Source organism: Ursus maritimus, unplaced genomic scaffold (assembly GCF_017311325.1).
Source record: "Ursus maritimus isolate PB19 unplaced genomic scaffold, ASM1731132v1 scaffold_8, whole genome shotgun sequence".
In the NCBI taxonomy this organism is placed as follows: domain Eukaryota; kingdom Metazoa; phylum Chordata; class Mammalia; order Carnivora; family Ursidae; genus Ursus; species Ursus maritimus.
This window is the reverse complement of record NW_024426996.1, coordinates 27,463,273-27,480,881: the sequence shown is the minus strand read 5'-3', so window position 1 is coordinate 27,480,881 and position 17,609 is coordinate 27,463,273. Positions and strand designations below refer to the sequence as shown.

Here is a 17,609-nt window from a genome sequence, read left to right as displayed (position 1 = left end):
TTCCCATGTAGTTCCTTGACTGGCATCCATTTGGAAGGATAGAATATTCTTCATCTGTTTTGCAGCAATGACCATGAAAGTATTTCACTAGGAAGAGAATTCACCAGGAGAACTTGAGCAGTGATACAATCTTAATATTGCTCAAAACAGATGTTCTTTTGTACCTAATCTGCCGTTAAAATTAAACACAGTAAAAGATCTTTCTTTCACTAAAGTAGTGAGAGACTTCATATCTAAAGGAGACCATTTAGGTCTAGGATGTAACTATGATTATTAAGGGAAATGAAGGGAGAGAGGGAGGAAGGGCAGGGGGAAGGAAGGAAGGAAGGAAGGAAGGAAGGAAGGAAGGAAGGAAGGAAGGAAGGAAAAAAGACTATGAGATTTAAACAAATCAGCTGATGACATTTTGTGCAAGTTTTGTTGGAAAATTGTTCTAGTAGCTTCAATGTGGGAAAATGAGTTTCTCAGAAGTGACTGCTAAAAATACAGCAACTAGGAAGATGAGGTTACTGCCTGCGGCACATTTGCCTGGCCAGTGCTTGGTAGTGGTTTGTTCTAAGTTCCAGCTCTGGTATTGTGTCCATGCCTTTCCTTCAAGTTTGCTCACCACAGGATGAGGATTAACCTGAACCTGGAGGACATGTAACAAAGCTCGATTCGGAAGCAGAAATTGGGGATCTCTAGCTCAGAGATGCTGTTCACATTTGTGCTATTATTAGCACCATGATTCGGCTGAATTTAGACTAGCATTTCTATTTCACCTGATGGGAAAATAGGAGGTTACTGCATTTAGACTGAAGGAAGTCACGAATGTCACCCTGCTATTAATGATATTTTCAGATAAAAAATTGCAAGAGCCACATGTTATGATCTTGAAGTAGACTTCAAAGCAGTCTGTTGTTCATCAGAACCAGTCTGTTCCCTCCTCGGCATTGTGATTCCTGTAATGTATTCCTTACCTTTCTTCCACTTGATCCCAGATAGAAATAAAGGACTGACTTCTTCAGTGGGGTAAAGGAAGGGTAATCCCATCTCTTGTCTCTCATTTCAATCAGAGACAAGAAAAAAGACCTTAGCACTTCATGATCTCCAGCTTCACTTCTTACTACTTTCTTCCTTGGTTATTCACAGCAGACTAGCCTCAGCTATTCTTTGAATACGTCGAGCACATGCTTGTCCCGTTCTTTCCCCTTGCTAGTTGCCTTTGCTTGGGATGCTTTCCCCTCAGATCTATTCATGCTCTCTCCAGCACATCTTCAGATCTCTGCTCAAATACCATCTTATTAAAGAGGTGTTATCTGACTAACCGATCTGGTAGCATCCCCTTCTTACTGTTTGTTTCTCACTGTTACCTTTGACTTGCTTTATGTTTGCTTATTATTTCTACCCCACCTGTCAAATATATATTTGTTTATAGTCCGTCTTCCTCCACTAGAATGGAAGCTCCACAAGGGCACGGATTTGTTTTGTTTGCCCCTGTGTTCTCAGTGCTTAGAATGGTATCTGGAAAATGAAGCAGATGCTTGATAAATATTGGTTGAATGAATAAAAGAATCTGCTTTCATCCTTGGCCCTTCAATGTACAGGTTTTTCCTCCAATATACTTAATTCTTCTGTGGCACATGGGAATGTATTTGTCACTCAGCATTAGTAGTTATTAATTTTTATAGAATATTTTATGGAAGTGAACTTAAATATAATTTAGGGTATGTGTGAAGGTTTTGTATGAAGTTGGATAATGAAATTTGGTCCTGGACTTTTCAGAATATATACTTTTAATTTTGGTTTCTATCTTTTTCTACTCATTACGTAGACAAAGATAAGGACCCAAATAAGATATATATTCAACTCTTCACTATCCATCCTAATGAACAAGCTACTTGCTGGAACTATTTTGCTCGTGTTTGTTTTTATACTTTCCCTGAGTTAAAGAGGATAAATGTTTTGGTTGAGAAAGTTTGGTGATAGGCAATATAGGGGGAAAATGTAAGTAAGAAAAAATGGGCTTTATAGCAGATGGTTTTGTTGTTATCTGTTCAGCTTAATGATGCCTAAGAATTTGAAAGCAAGATTTGCTATGGCTCATGCTCCTGGTATTTTTTCTCCTACGGCGCTTCGTTGGTTTCTTCCAACAAAAATAGATAATTAAGAGTTTTCTATACAATAACAGACAAAAGAATTACCATCCTGCAAATATATCTAATGACTAAATATGCATTATTTAGAAAAATCAGTACAAATATATTTATGTTAACCAAGTATGTGTCCCAGGAAAACGCATGTTCAGATAGAATAAGTCTTCCTTTCATACCATTATTTGGAAAATCTTGATAAGAAAAAATAAGATTCTATAAGAAACTAGAGGAACTATAAGGAAAAAAGGATATATTCTATGTAGAAAAGATAGCATGAGAAAAGATTTGGATATAGGAGAACTGTGGTCCTATAAAGGGGTTTTGAAAGTTAACCAACACATCGTGGGCCCTCAAAATGCATCAGACCATCTTTTTGCAGTTAGCATTCATTTATTCACTTATTTTTCATTTTATTGTCAGACATTATTGAATGCCCACTATGTGCCAGTTTTGTATGTTGTTTGTTTTTGTATTAAGAATACAAAATTGAATGAACAATAGGGCCCTACCCTCAAGTTGCTTACAGCCTACTTCGGGAAGAGAAATATATCAATCAGTAAGTATAATGAGTTGGTTAGAAATCTATACAAGCTAATGGGGAAGTGGTAGAATTCACCCCAGAAGAGAATTATCAATTCAAGCTAGAATGGGTTTGTTTGAAGGGAGCATCAGGTAGTGGAATCTAGGAAAGTCTCAAGGAAAATATCTTGCATGTCAAGTAAGAGTTGGAATGATGTTTGAAAAATTAATCAGTGCAAGAAAAATAATAGATACTTTGGATATCATCAAAATTAAAAATGGAATGGGAGAAGATATTTGCAAATGACATCTGATAAAGGGTATCTAAAATATATAAAGAGCTTATAAAACTTAACACCAAAAAACAAATAATCCAAATTAAAAATGGACAGAAGACATGAATAGACATTTTTCCAAAGAAGACATACAGATGGCCAGCAGACATATGAAAAAATGCTCAACATCACTCATCTTCAGGGAAATACAAATCAAAACTACAATGAGAAATCACCTCACACCTGTCAGAATGGCTAAAATTAACAATATAGGAAACCAGGTGTTGGCAAGGATGTGGAGAAAGGGGAACCCTCTTGCACTGTTGGTGGGAATGCAAACTGGTGCAGTCACTGTGAAAGACAGTATGGAGGTTCCTCAAAAAGTTAAAAATAGAACTACCCTACAATCCAGCAATTGCACTACTAGGTATTTACCCAAAGTATTTACAAAATACTAATTCAAAGAGATACATGCACCCTGATGTTTATAGCAACATTATCTACAATAGCCAAATTATGGAAAGAGCCCAAATGTCCTAGGCTGATGAATGGATAAGGAAGAAATAGTGTGTGTGCGTGTATATACATATATGATGGAATAGTACTCAGCAATAAGAAGAATGAGATCTTGCCATTTACAACGATGTGCATGGAGCTAGAGAGTATTATACTAAGCTAAATAAGTCAATCAAAGGGGCACCTGGGTGCCTCGGTTCATTAAAATGGCTGCCTTAGGCTCAGGTCATGATCCCAGAGTCCTGAGATGGAGCCCCATATTGGGTTCCCTGCTCAGTAGGGAGTCTGCTTCTCCCTTTCCCTCTGCCACTCCCCCAGCTTGTACTCTCTCTCTCAAGTAAATAAACAAACAAATAAATAAATAAATATTTTTTAAGAAAAATCAGAGAAAGATGAATACCATATGAATTCACTGATGTGGAATTTAAGAAACAAAACAAATGATCATAGGAGAAAGAAAAAGAGAGACAAACCAAGAAACAGACTCTATATTAACTATAGGGAACAAACTGATGGGTACCAGAGAGGCGGTGGGTGGGGGATGGGTTAGTAAGTGCTAGGGATTAGGAGTGCACTTGTGATGAACACTGGGTGTTGTATGTATGTGTTGGATCACTATACTGTACACTTGAAACTAATATAGCGCTGTAAGTTAACTGGAATTTAAATAAAAGCTTAAAAAAATGGTTCAAAGGATGTCATTAAGAAAGTGAAAAGATAACCCAAAGAATTGGAGGAAATTTGTGCAAATCGTTTGTCTGATAAGGGATTTGTATTTAGAATACATAAAGATCTTAAAGAATTTAAAAAATGGACAAGGCATCCGAATAGACATTTCTGCAAAGAAAACATACAAATGGCTAATAAGCACATAAAAAGATGCATAATATCATTAACTATCAGGGAAATGCAAATCAAAACCCCACTGAGGTATACCTTGTACCTATTAAGATGCCTATAATCAAAAAGACAGATAACACGTGTTGGCAAGAAGTGGGGAAATTGGCATTATATTCACAAGCTCTACTCACCCAAGGGGAGGAGATTATACAGGGCCCATCTCCCAGGCAGTAGAAAGCTTGGGGATCATCTTAGAATTTGCCTACCACACTTACTTTTACCCTGTCCAATTGTTTCTTTATTCTTTTGTTCTACTTACTGGGGAATTTTTTTCAACTTTGTGTTCTAAAACTTGGGTTGAGGGTTTTCAAAATTTTGACAGTCGAACTTCTCAGGGTACTTTCATGTTTTGTGAGTGTTTAACATAATTTTTTTTCAAGATCTATTTATTTATTTTAGAAAGAGGGTGGGAGGAGGGGCAGAGGGGGAGAATCCTCAAGTAGACTCCATGCTGAGTGCAGAGCCTGATGTGGGGCTCAATCTCAGGACCCCAAGATCATGACCTGAGCCAAAATCTAGAGTCAGATGCTTAATCAACTGAGCCACCCAGGCATCCCTAAGATAATATTATAATCTAAGATAACTTGTATGTAATAACCTGTCTTATCTCTCTGAGCTTATAGTTAAAAAGTTTTTTTATTCTGTACTTTGCATCAGCTATTTCCACAGAATTTGTTTTGTTTTGTTTTTTCCCATTTGTATTTTTTTTTAAATATTTATTTATTTATTTATTTATTTTAGAGGGAGAGAAAGAGAGAGTGGGGCGCGGGTGGTGAGCAGCAAAGGGAGAGGGAGACAGAGTCTTAAGCAGACTCTGCACATCTCAAGACCCAGAGATCATGACCTGAGCCAAAAACCAAGAGTTGGCCACTGAGCAGACTATGCCACCCAGGTGCCCCCTTCCCCTGTTTGTATATTTTAGCCTGTCTTTCATGTGGAGATGGTCCTTAAATGTTTGGTGATTGTTGACTCCTATTTAGAAGAGAGTTACAACGATGATGAGACGCTCTGCAGGCTTATATTCTGGTTGGTTTTACCGTACAGTAATTGTACAGGGACCCAGCTGTTCTGTTAGGGAACTCAGAAATGCCAACTGCTGTAGTTTCTTCAGAGAAGAATCCTCCAATGTCCTGCAGAGACAACTTACTGTCAGCATTCTGCAAACTGAGTGGAGGGAGGGGTCCTGGGTTCCACAGTTCAGCATGTAGATTTTCATTGAATCCCTCATCCCTGTGGATAGCTAAGACACAGATGTTTGAATATCTCAAGTTAGTAAATCTGTCTTCAGCCAAGGAGGCCCCTGATGACATGGGTTGAAGAAGGGCATCTTGGGCTCTAACTTTCTAATAAAGACTCAATCTTTCTGTTTCGGCCACACTGCAGGACAAGTACAAGATTAGTGGGGCAGAAACATGTACCACTTAGGGTCTCTCCTTTAAAAAGAAAGACTGCAAAATTAGTTCCTGGGCTTTGGTAGAGCCTGTGTGAGAGAATAAAACTTCATTGACTTCACTTTTTGGGTTTACTTTCACAGGTAGCAGAGCCTTCAATTTTGCGATGTTCCGGGTGGTGAGCTGAATGAGTTCTGCACAGTTACTTAAATCTCTGCTCAGCCAAATCAGTTTCACTTGTCCTGGAGCTTTCTTTTCTTTTCTTTTTTTTTTTTTTAAGATTTTATTTATTTATTTGACAGAGAGAGAGACAGCCAGCGAGACAGGGAACACAAGCAGGGGGAGTGGGAGAGGAAGAAGCAGGCTCCCAGCAGAGGAGCCTGATGCGGGCCTCAATCCCATAACGCCAGGATCACACCCTGAGCAGAAGGCAGACGCTTAATGACTGAGCCACCCAGGCGCCCCTATCCTGGAGCTTTCAACCTCCAGTTATTTTGTTACCATCTCTTCTTCTCCTATTATTTTTCCGTTGTTGTCTTTTTTCTTCTGAGTTTTTAGGAGGGAGTAAAGAAAAACAAGAGTGTGTAATTTGTTAAGTTTAATCAGAGCTTCTGTGAACTCACTGTGGAGTTGGAAGAAATTTCAGAAGCCGTCTAGCTCAGGGGTGCTTAACCTGGATTTTAAGGAGGTTTTGTGAAACTTCTGTGTTCAAATTGCATGCAAAATTTTGTATGGAAGTGTTTGTGTTTATTTTTTCTGGGGCGGGGGGAGATCTGTAGCACTTACCAGATTCTCCAAAGTTAACATCCCTTGATATTCACAATTGAGGAAACTGTGATGAACGTGAGACATCTCATTGATTCCGTGTGTCTGACAATTAAAAAAAAAAAAAAAAAGCCTTGATTCTTAATAGAGAGGTCACCGAAAGGAAGAATGTTTCAAGCAATGAACTTTCTGACTCTGGTTTTCCTCAGTGCACTCTAGTCCTCTCTCTGGTGGATAAATATGGATACATGTAAGATCTTTGCTCTTGCCTAATGGAATGCCTTCTCCCTCATTTAATGATAGTTTTATTCTCTCTTGTGAGGAAGAGTCATTTTCTTTGATGGAATGATGTCCATGGTTGTAAATAAAAGAGGGAGATCTCAACTTGCACCTTAACTGTGTTTATCTTAGGGTCAGCCATTCTGGGAGGTCTTTGTCTTGGGATCCCCTGAATTCACAAGGCCTCTAGGAGTCCACCTGCATAACAATCTGAGCAGCCTGCGTAGCATGACTCATCCTAAAGGAGGAAGAGCTACAGGCAGCGTAGAGTTGGTGGGAAGGGGTAATTTTGGGGCACGTCAAGGCATTCTTCATTCAGCTCATGCTCTGTCCAGTTTCCATGGATCTTTGTCTGAGAGCCTGTAAGCAAAATCTCAAAGGGATATTTTCATGAAAACCTTTGGAACATTGGAAGAAAAAAGCACTGCTGCTTTGGGATTGTATAACACTGTAAAACTGAAATCATGAAAAGTTATTCCCTACTTTGGTGGAACTGTGACGCAATGTGTATTTTTCAACAGCTTCGGGGTTTTTCTATGGCAAGGGTGAGAGTCTCAGAGGGCTTGGCAGTCATCACAGGCAACGAGGAAAGCAGGAAAACAGTGTTTGTTGTTTGGTAGCTGAGAGAATTGTGATCATCATTGTTTATGAGATAGCTCCTGGGGAGGAGAGGGTGTGCTTGGGGTGTTAAAATGTTTAGGCATTCCTATAGCAAGCCTCTTATTTGGTTGAGGCAGGGGAAACATGAGACACCTGCCATGTGTTAGGATACCTATAACGAAGGGAAGGGGTATGTCTTTTTGTGTTTTGATTTCAGGTATGCTGTTTCATTAAAAAGTCTGTAGTCAGAATGATCTCCAAGTATCATTGACCCTTCAAGGCCTAAAATGATAGGATTAAAATTTCACCAAAAGGATTACATGATTTGCGTGTGGATCATGTTGCACGGAGGTAAGGCTGCCAACAAGTCATCATATGGCATTATCTGGAGATAGACTCCTCCGTGGATGCTAAGTCTTCATGGGAATCAGTAAGAAGGTGTGAAGTGTGAGGACTGTGGGGCTGTGTCCCCCACAACATACAAATGCTGATGATCAGCTCTCCTTCCTATGTGATGCCAACACTGGCCCTCTCTGAGGGGATTAACATATTGATTGGCCCTCTGGATGGTAGTGACCTTCCCAGTGGAAGAAGTCTGGCTAATCCCTTAGTTTCTCTGACAGCAGGTCCGGAAGGATCCTGTTGCCAGGAATCGAAGGTAGTTGTTACCTTGACAGCAGGTCTGCAGCACGCTTGCGTCTCTCCTGGTCCCCATGTGATCCTTTGCTGTGACGCTTGTGTGTTTATACCTGTGCAAGACTCAGGAAGGTGGAGACAGCCCACGTGTGTCCCATATGCCCTTTTCGGGAGGCTGGGCCCGCTGGGGTCAGTGTGCACTCTCTCTTTGTTGCTCTCTCAGTCATTGACAGATGGGACCTCTTAGCCAGAGGGGGACCTCTCAGGGAAGACAGCATGATTCCTGATACGGGCAAAGGGCTGGGTAAGTAAGCGTACTTTTATTTTCAACAAACCGACTAGCTAACGTGCTTCTCAACATAGGGCACATGGAAGAGGAAGCTCATCCCCCTTGTGAGTGGCCCCACGTGTTGCTGGACAGTTCTCAACACATCAGAATCGTCTCCGGTGTTCCCACCACCCCGTTCTTTCTCACTGTATTATTTCTTCCTTCATGTATTCAAATGTTTTATAGATTGTGCGTGGCTTGTGCTATGGGCTTTTAAGTGTTCAGAGGTGAATTGGGGGGCGTTTTTACACTGGAGACTGTCACTGTGGTCCCTGTTTTTGCTCAGCTTCTCGTCATCTCACCTGGATTTAATATACTTAGTTGTCCCAGCTGCAGAATGCTCATCTCTCATCTTTTATCTCAGGCTTCAGACTAAATTCTAGCTTTTACACAAAGTTCCATTTAAAACAGGCTCCAGTATTACCTCTTTCTCACTGTGTATAATTCAAGCGTTTGTCACCATGACATATTCGTAAGTGGATATATTTGATCATTTGCAGTTTCTTCCTCCTTCCCCTCCCCCTTCCCATTCCCTTGCCTAACCAAAAATCCTCTTAGAAGATTCCGTATCTTACTTACAGCGATGCAAAAACATGGGGCAAAATTATCTAATTCAAACTTGTTCTATTTTATTATGGGTTTTGTTTCTCCTCTGAAGCACAAGGTCTTTCATAAACATGCTGTCTTTTGCAGCAGCCAGTTACTTGAACATCTCATCATTTCCCACCCTGGGAGCACAAAAGCATTCACATCTCGATTGCTCTGCCCCTCAACCAACCCATTAGGGTTCCTGTGGAATTCTCCTCCTCCATGTACTTGTGGAAATTCCCCCACAAGATGCTTCTCACTTATTCATGCAGAGCTCCGGCTAGAGCTCGAGACTGGGGCTTCCCAAGCTGGGTTGCCACAGCTGCCAAAACTGGAACTCTGCTGTTGCTACTGCAGTCTAGCTGCAGATCCCGGCAAAAGGCTTGCTGCCTCCGCCTCATTGGTGCCAGCAAGCCCCAACACCGCCGTCGCCGTCTTGGTGTGGCTCTTACCTCAGCCGCCTCAGCCAATGGCGCTCCTGCAAAGTGAGGGAAAGAATACTTCCTTGCTGTACATTACAGTGAAGACGAGGGGTTCTAGAACAGGCTGGGTTAGCCTGAAAGCACAATGAGTTGGATACACAGTGCTTTCTTCTGAGTTGAACTGCATTGCTTCTTGCTACAGCCAGAACTTCCACCTGGAACTAATCTAGTTGGAACTCTGATGTTGCAGCTGCCTTTGAGCCTGGTAAGCTGGGACTTTGCTGCCACCAACACCTTCTCATTTGGGATCCCTGCTATTATCTTGGCCAATTCTGTTCTCGAGAATGAAAAATAAAATGTTTCTTTCACCAATTTTGGGAATGGGGGGAAGTCTTGTGCCCCAAAGTTCCTAAGTTGTGAGCCAGCCGCTGTTAATTCATATGTGCAGGGCTCTAACATGCTGCTGGAATGCCTGGGTCCCCCTGGGTTCTGCTATCAGCTGTTAAATCTGCTGCCCTCCAACCCTTAGGTCCTTTTGCTGAATTTACTGCAGCAGACACCTTGCTCCCTTTGGTAAATTTTCTGTTGTCTCTCATTATATCTTACTTTATTTGACGTTTCCCTAGTTAATCAGACATCATTGCATATGTGTAAAACCTAATTGTGAATTTGATTTAATTATTTTCCCAAGAGGATCCCAAGCCTCAGGTAATTTGGTTTATGTCAATAGATGGTGTCTGTAAGAAGGATGAAGGGTGTCTGTAAGAAGAATGAAGGTATCCTCTTATGCTTCCTAACTTGGATGTATCTGAGTCTCGCCTCCAACCCAGCCAAGGCTCTGCATTTGCAACCAACTATAGTTCAAGTTTCACATATTTTATTTATGTATAGCTCCCCTACCAACAAGACACTATATCCTTTCATCTTCTCTCTTTTTTTTAATGATAAACTATTTCAAACATTCAGGAATCTATAGAAAGGAGTACAACAAATACCATCTAGCCACCTCCTAGATTTCATGAATGTGAACATTGTGCCATCTTTGCTTCAGATACTTTAAAACAAATACAATGTTACAGAAATAGTAAAGGTCCTGTACTTACTTCTGCCCAGCTCCTAACTCCCTAAGTCCCCCAGAAGTAAGCATTCCTGAAATAGATTTTTCCCCTCCCCATCAGTGTTTTATGTTTCTTGTTTGTATGTGTGTATCCATATCAATACATATTATTGTTTTATGGTTTTAAAAATTAAATGTATATTATTCAGTAAATAACATGATCCAACTTGATATTTTCAGTCAAACTAGATTTTTCAGATTTTTTCCATGTTGATACATTAGATGTAATTCATTTATTTTAACTATTATAGTGATTATCTTTGAGAATATACCACAACAGGATATATACATCTCTCAGTTGATAGGCCATATGGCTACTTTGAAGAGGAAGCTGCCTTCTTTTCCATTCTTCCAACTTTTGCCTTATTACCTCCAAAATATTTCATTATTACTTCTGATTCTGATTATTGGCTTATTTCTAGAAGCCTTCTTACCTTATTTGGCTCTAGTGTTGGAGGAAGTAAATTGATACCTGAATTGAAAGACATGGCAATTTATGGACAAGAAAGGAGTACAAAGTTATAAGCTCTGAAATGGTGATTTAAAGATGCTCCAAAGGGAACACCTAGTTGGCTCAGTCAGTAAAGCATGTGACTCTTGATTTTTGAAGTTGTGAGTTTGAGCGCCACTTTGGGTATAGAGATTACTTAAAAAAAAACTGGGCGCCTGGGTGGCTCAGTTGGTTAAGTGTCTGCCTTTGGTTCAGGTCATGATCTCAGGGTCCTGGGATCCAGCCCCACATCAGGCTCCTTGCTCAGCAGGGAACCTGCTTCCCCCTCTCCCTCTGCCCCTCCCCCTGCTTGTGCTCTTTCTCTCTCTCTCTCAAACAAATAAATAAAATCTTTTACAAAAAATAAAAATAAATAAATAAAGATGCTCTAAGGGTTTATATGAGATTGGCACAGATGCTGTAACTGGGATAGTGGGAGCATGTACGATTTTGGCAATTCTTTCTAACCTCTAAAAACTCTCTAAGCCTGAAATCATGGGTAGCTTATAGAGTTGTTTTGGGTATTAAATGGAATAATTCACTTAAGACTTGTAGTGAGTGCTTAGCACAGGGTAAGTATTCTGTTGAGCTTCAATATGAGTAATAGTTATTAGAACACTTGAATGCAGATACCTTTATTTCGTTAGTGGGGTCTATAGATAATTACTCTGCTTCTTGGCTAGAGCTATGTGTGTGCTCAGGGAGGAATGAGGAGGGAATAACCGAAAAGTTCTTATAATCTTAAACTTATATGGAAGATCCTCCAACTCATGCTTCAAAGGCAGGACAGACTTTTGGATGTGTTGAGAATTCTGTATTAATTCAAGGGAATTGTTCAATATCCTAACTTTTTTTTTTTTTTTTTTTTTGAGCAAGAGAGAGAGAAAGAGAGAGAGGGCTTGAGGGCACACATGCAGTGCTGGAGGGAGGGGCAAAGGGAGAGAGAAAGAGAGCATCTTGAGCAGGCTCCATGCCCAGCTTGGAGACTGATGCAGGCCTCTATCTCACAACCCTGGGATTATGACCTGAGCTGAAATCAAGAGTCAGGTGCTTAACTGACTGAATGACCTCAGTGCCCTTATCCTGTAAATACTGTGTTGATATATTCTATAAAGTAACTTCAATAATTCCACAACACTAAATATAATTTAAAATGGTCTTTTCATATGTATGCTTTAAATGCTTTAACTTATTGGGGAACTCCCTGGGCCTACTCAACTCTCTGTGTAAACCCACCTCTAAATGAAAATGTTTATTAGCAAACAAACGTGCATATATGCAAATAAAAGTAGTGATGGGCCATCAGATTTAGAGGGAACCTTTGTCCTTGAGGGATGTCGGTGACTCCATCTTCATTCTCATACAGCCTGTGTTATGTTACTGCTCCTTGAAGGCATTATTCATCCAAATATACACAAATGCTGTTGAAAGAGATAAGGTTTGTTCTTTGCTGAGAAAAATGTTAAAGCTAAAGGTAGGATGGGAAACTCTTCAGAGTCGTTTTATCTTCCTAAGTCTCAAATAAGTACTAGGGTTTATGCAGAGTTTGGTTGTTTCGAATGGCTCTACTAAGATAAGTGACTGTAATGATTGTACCCAGAGACACAGAAGGAAATGGTGCCAATAGGAGTGTTGAACACAAGGAAAATTCACACAGAAGGCTCTATGGAAATATTTAAAAGAGTAATGCAGTAATCCTGGGGATAAACTGGAATGTTGGTTTTGTCCCAAGCTTCCAAGCAGCCAGCGATGGGTCATGTCACTCTCACAGTCTGACTTCCTATTCTCTTTATGCGGCGGGCATTCTGAAAATTTCAGTTCTTTCACAGGGACAGAAAATACAGAGGTATGGGCTTTGGGAAATATTGCATGTCCCTGTCAGGATCTGACTCCTAATACTTGCTTTGTACCATGCAAAAACTGCATGCATTATGCAAAGATTTTCCTCTCTTGAATATAATAATGTCTGTAATAACAACTAAGATAACATGAATTTTTTTTTACTTCATTTGTACAATAACTAGTAAATCTTTGGGGACTATATATGGACTATATGTAGAACTACTTAGTAAGGCAATATAGAGATGATTTTCATAAAGAGATACAAGATAATGTAAACATATAAACAGGATTGGGCAGTCTGTTAAATAAGGATAATCTGGCCATAGGTTCTTCCTTCCTTCCTTCCTTCCTTCCTTCCTTCCTTCCTTCCTTCCTTCCTTCCTTCCTTTCTCTCTCTCTCTCTCTTTCTTTTCTTTCTTTCTTTCTTTTTTTTTTTTTAAGATTTATTTATTTATTTGAGGGGCGCCTGGGTGGCTCCGTCGTTAAGCGTCTGCCTTCGGCTCAGGGCGTGATCCTGGAGTTCTGGGATTGAGCCCCACATCAGGCTCCTCCGTTGGGAGCCTGCTTCTTCCTCTCCCACTCCCCCTGCTTGTGTTTCCTCCCTCGCTGGCTGTCTCTCTCTCTGTCACATAAATATATAAATAAAATCTTTAAAAAAAAAGATTTATATATTTATTTGAGAGAGGGAAAGAAAGAGAGATCAGGGGGAGGGGCAGAGGAGGAGGGAAAGAATCCTCAAGCTGACTCCCTGCTGAGCATGGAGCCCAACGTGAGGCTCTATCCCAGGACCCTGAGATCATGACCTGAGCAGAAACCAAGAGCCAGACACGAGATATAACTCTCAGTAAGAGATTAGGAATAGATAGCCTTGTAGAAGTTCCTGCACAGTTTTGCTTTGACATATTCCCTATATATTTTCAAGAAAGAAATAATTGGTTTTCAGTATTTTCAGTATTCCAATTAATAGAAATTTGCACATCATATTACCTCAGTGATAAGAGTACAGAAATCTAAAAATAGAATGCCAAGAACAGGACCTGAAAGAGGGTCAAGAAGAGAAGAAATGAAGAGATTCTTAGATTGACTTAGTGTCATGAGTTATTATACTCTCAATGAAAAATTTTATACTATTTGAGATTCATCAAATAATTGTTATTTTTCTTCTTACAGATACCCATACCTGCTTCATACCTGCTTCTGGCTGTGAACCTCAACACTGATGCTTGACCTGTTGTAAGTCAGAAAGTCATATATGGAGAAAAACAGCTTTGCATTTTAACCTCTGTCCTCACTTTACTTAAAAAAAATCAGGGTTCCTGGGTGGCTCAGTCAGTTAAGCATCCTTCTCTTGATCTCAGCTCAGGTCTTAATCTCAGGGTCGTGTTTAGGGACAGAAAAGCCTTTTTGTGTCTGTAAGCAAATGTCTGACCTTGTTCTGAATTGATAAACTGCATAGGTCTAGCTTTACTAATTTAAACTCCCAGAGCTCCTCTTGTGGTACTGGTGGATAGTCAATAAATCATTACTATTGTTGTTGATGATGAATATAGTAAGAGTGTGGAGATGCATTTTTTCCTTCGGTGGCTTGACATAAAAAATTTTCTTTTCAAACCATTATAGGGAGATATCTATTATTTGTAGGTCTTACAACAGGGTCACTTATACATCCTATTAAAATTTGATCAAGATACAATAGTTTTTATCTTCGCATGGAAACAAACTGGAAAGAAGCAATAAGACAGCATTTGGAATTGTTGGCAACTTTAAATGTTCAAAAAAATGAAGTCACAAAAGCCAGAGAACAAAAGGCCTCATCCTGGCTGATTAGATGATTTAACCAGCAGTTGGTGTTGGCACCAAAACGTCAGCCAGACTGTTAAAAAAAATCTCAGGGGCTGATAACTCTGTCCTCTTGGGGAAAAGATCTAAAGTGTGTCCCTCATTATACCTTTCGGTACACAGATTTCCCTTATGAATTTCTAATTGGAAGAAAAATATGAGGATATGGCATTGTAAGAAAAGCCAAGAGTGGGACACAGTAATAAAATGTAATGGCCCTTCTGCAAGAGAGTTTTATCCTCTGCAATTTGGGAGGCAGTCAGGCTCAAGTCTGGTATTACCCGGCTGTCCCCTCCTGTCTTCATCTAAGCATCCATGGCTCACATATTGATGCTCAGAGGGAGAGATCCCAGGAAAAATGGATTGGAAAAGTAGTCACATTTATTGTAAAGAGACTTTGCAGCATGGGGTGGCACATACAGGATCTGTCTCCAAACAGGAGGCGGTGTGTGTCTATTTTTGGCATTACATTATAAATAGGGCTTGTGCTTATAGTGACACAGGAAAAAAACCCACTTTTAAGAGGATTTACATTCAGCCTACCATTTTATTTTATTTTATTTTTATCGTTTTTATATTTAAGACTGCATTATTTTCATGGATGATGCTAATCTGTTAGTGTGTTTTATTAGCTATGTAAGTCTCAGGCTTTAGTACGTGTAAGGATATGTGGTCAGGGGAAGGTCTGAGAGTGTTTTCTGACAAATCCCCCACATGTTAATAGGGAGTATTAACCACACACAGTGAGGTTAATGAAATTCTCTATTTTCTCTTTCTAATTTTTTTTGCACTTTTTTTTTTTTGTAATTACAAGAAACTGGATTTTTGTGTATGTGTTCAGCTTGTATGACAGCCTTCATTCTTTCAGGATAAGAAAGGTCTCTTTCTTCTTCTTCAGTCTTCAATGAAGTCACCGGGGCCAAGTCCCACATTTTCTAGCTTGAAATTGTTGACTTTTATTTTACATATACTCCATCAGTTTTCAATGGACAGGCTAAAGTTTAGGCAATTCAGGGCTTTTTTGTTTTTGTTTGTTTGTTTGTTTTTGTAACCTATAGAATTGGACTTATTTCAAATTGTTCACCAGTAAGACCATATGTGTTGGTCTCGCGCACTGTATAATATGGCTTTCTGTTGGATCAGCATAATCTTTTCAGAAGAGCCTTATGAGTCTAAATATGTTAAGAAAGAGTTTCAAACTTCACAGTGAGCTTTTGGGGTCTGGAAAACTTGAATCTCTTTCCTACTGCTGTGTGAAGCCATTCTGTATGACTCTTGGTGAGATGCAATTGCCAGCAAACAGCAAGTAAAAACCCTGTATCTTGGGAAAGATCAATGAGCAGAGCATTTGATCACAGAAGAGCAGAAATGAGTTTCAGGAGGGATGCTAAGGGCCAGATGGCCCTGCAGAGGTCTGCCAAGATTTCAGAGGCCACAGGACAACCAAGCCAACGAAGGGACTGTGCTCTGCCTATTATACAGACAGCATTAGAGCAACGAGTCCTGGTTATTTAGCAAAAATATGTGTCCAAGATTAGAAAAAAAGTGGGACTTTATTTAGCTGCTTCCTAATAGAGGCCGGACTTTGTGATCTTTGCAACAGCTGCCTTTTGCTCTTGGCTCAATTGCTTATTGATTGCACAGGTTCTGTTTGGATGGTGTTTGCTTCTCACTGACTGCCCTCCTTCCCTTACATAATTACTTATTGAGTGGCTGAGAAATCCTGGGCACTGTGTTAGAGCAAGATATATGTAATGAATAAGATGGGTATGGCTTCTGCCCTCATGGACCTTGTGGTCTAGTGGGGAAGATAGAAAATAGAACAACTAGTTACAATAATATATAATGAGAGATATGAAAGAGAAGGTACAGAGTCCTATAGGTACCCATGGCAGGAGAACCTAATATAATCTAGAGGTCAGAGAAGGTCTCCCTGGAAGGCATATGTAGGCTGAAACTTGAAGGATAAGTAGGAGTTTGCTAGCAAAATAAGGAAATATGCCAGATGGAGAGGACAGTGTGTATGAAGTTGTGAAATTGAGAAATATTTTGGCATAGTTGAGCAACTGGCAGCTAAAGTGGAGGGAAGGATAAAATGGAGGTGTCTAGTTTTTTCTCTCTCTTCCTGTACTCTAGGATAGGAGGCAGGCATGATGAAGGTGGGGAGAGAGTTTTGGTGGGCACAGAGATTCAAATTTTGGCAGGAGGAAGTACTTCATTGGAAGTGGGAAGTATGTCTCCAGAAATGCATCATGGGAATAGGAATTGACCACAAAGGCAGAGGACTGGGGGTTAGATTAGGGTTAAATTATCTCTATACTGTGGTTGGAAACAGTTTGAGGATCAATAGAATATGGAAGTAGCTGAGATAACACAGGTGGTATGTGTAGAGAAAGGAGAGAAGACTTTAAAAGAGTCCTAAAGAACATTGACATTTAGTTGACAGAGGAAGAGCTGCAAAGAAGATCGAGGAGAGGCCAGAAGGAGAGGAGAGAAACTAGCAAACTGTGATACCACCAAGGTGACACCAAGAGAGAGGCTGGAACTTGCCTCAGGTCACAAAATTTAAGGGAGTGCCAAAAAACCCATAATTGAGAGAAATAATATTTTAACATAGTATTAAAAAAAAAAACCCTAAGTTAAAGCAAAAATTCATGATGAGCAAATCATCAAACTTCTAAATAAAAACAAGATCAGAATTGGGGCTCCTGAGGGGGGCGCCTGGGTGGCGTAGTCATTAAGTGTCTGCCTTCGGCTCATTGCGTGATCCCAGCGTTATGGGATCGAGCCCCACATCAGGCTTCTCTGCAGGAGCCTGCTTCTTCCTCTCCGACTCCCCCTGCTTGTGTTCCCTCTCTCGCTGTCTGTCTCTATCTCTGTCAACTAAATAAATAAAATCTTAAAAAAAAAAAAAAAAAAAAAGAATGGGGGCTTTGAGGGAGAGAGCGGGAGCCAGCAGCCCCCAGC

At 40.1% G+C, this 17,609-nt stretch overlaps 1 protein-coding gene across 1 annotated transcript in view; it reads left to right on the top strand.

Annotated features, from left to right (window-relative positions):
- The window catches only part of SLC4A4 (solute carrier family 4 member 4), a 450,189-nt gene that overhangs the window by 29,057 nt on the left and 403,523 nt on the right, over window positions 1-17,609 (top strand). The window contains exon 2 of the mRNA XM_008693197.2: window positions 13,974-14,036. Within this exon, the coding sequence (XP_008691419.2) occupies window positions 14,023-14,036 (14 nt within the window). The 5' untranslated portion in view covers window positions 13,974-14,022. The remainder of the gene's footprint in view (window positions 1-13,973; window positions 14,037-17,609) is intronic.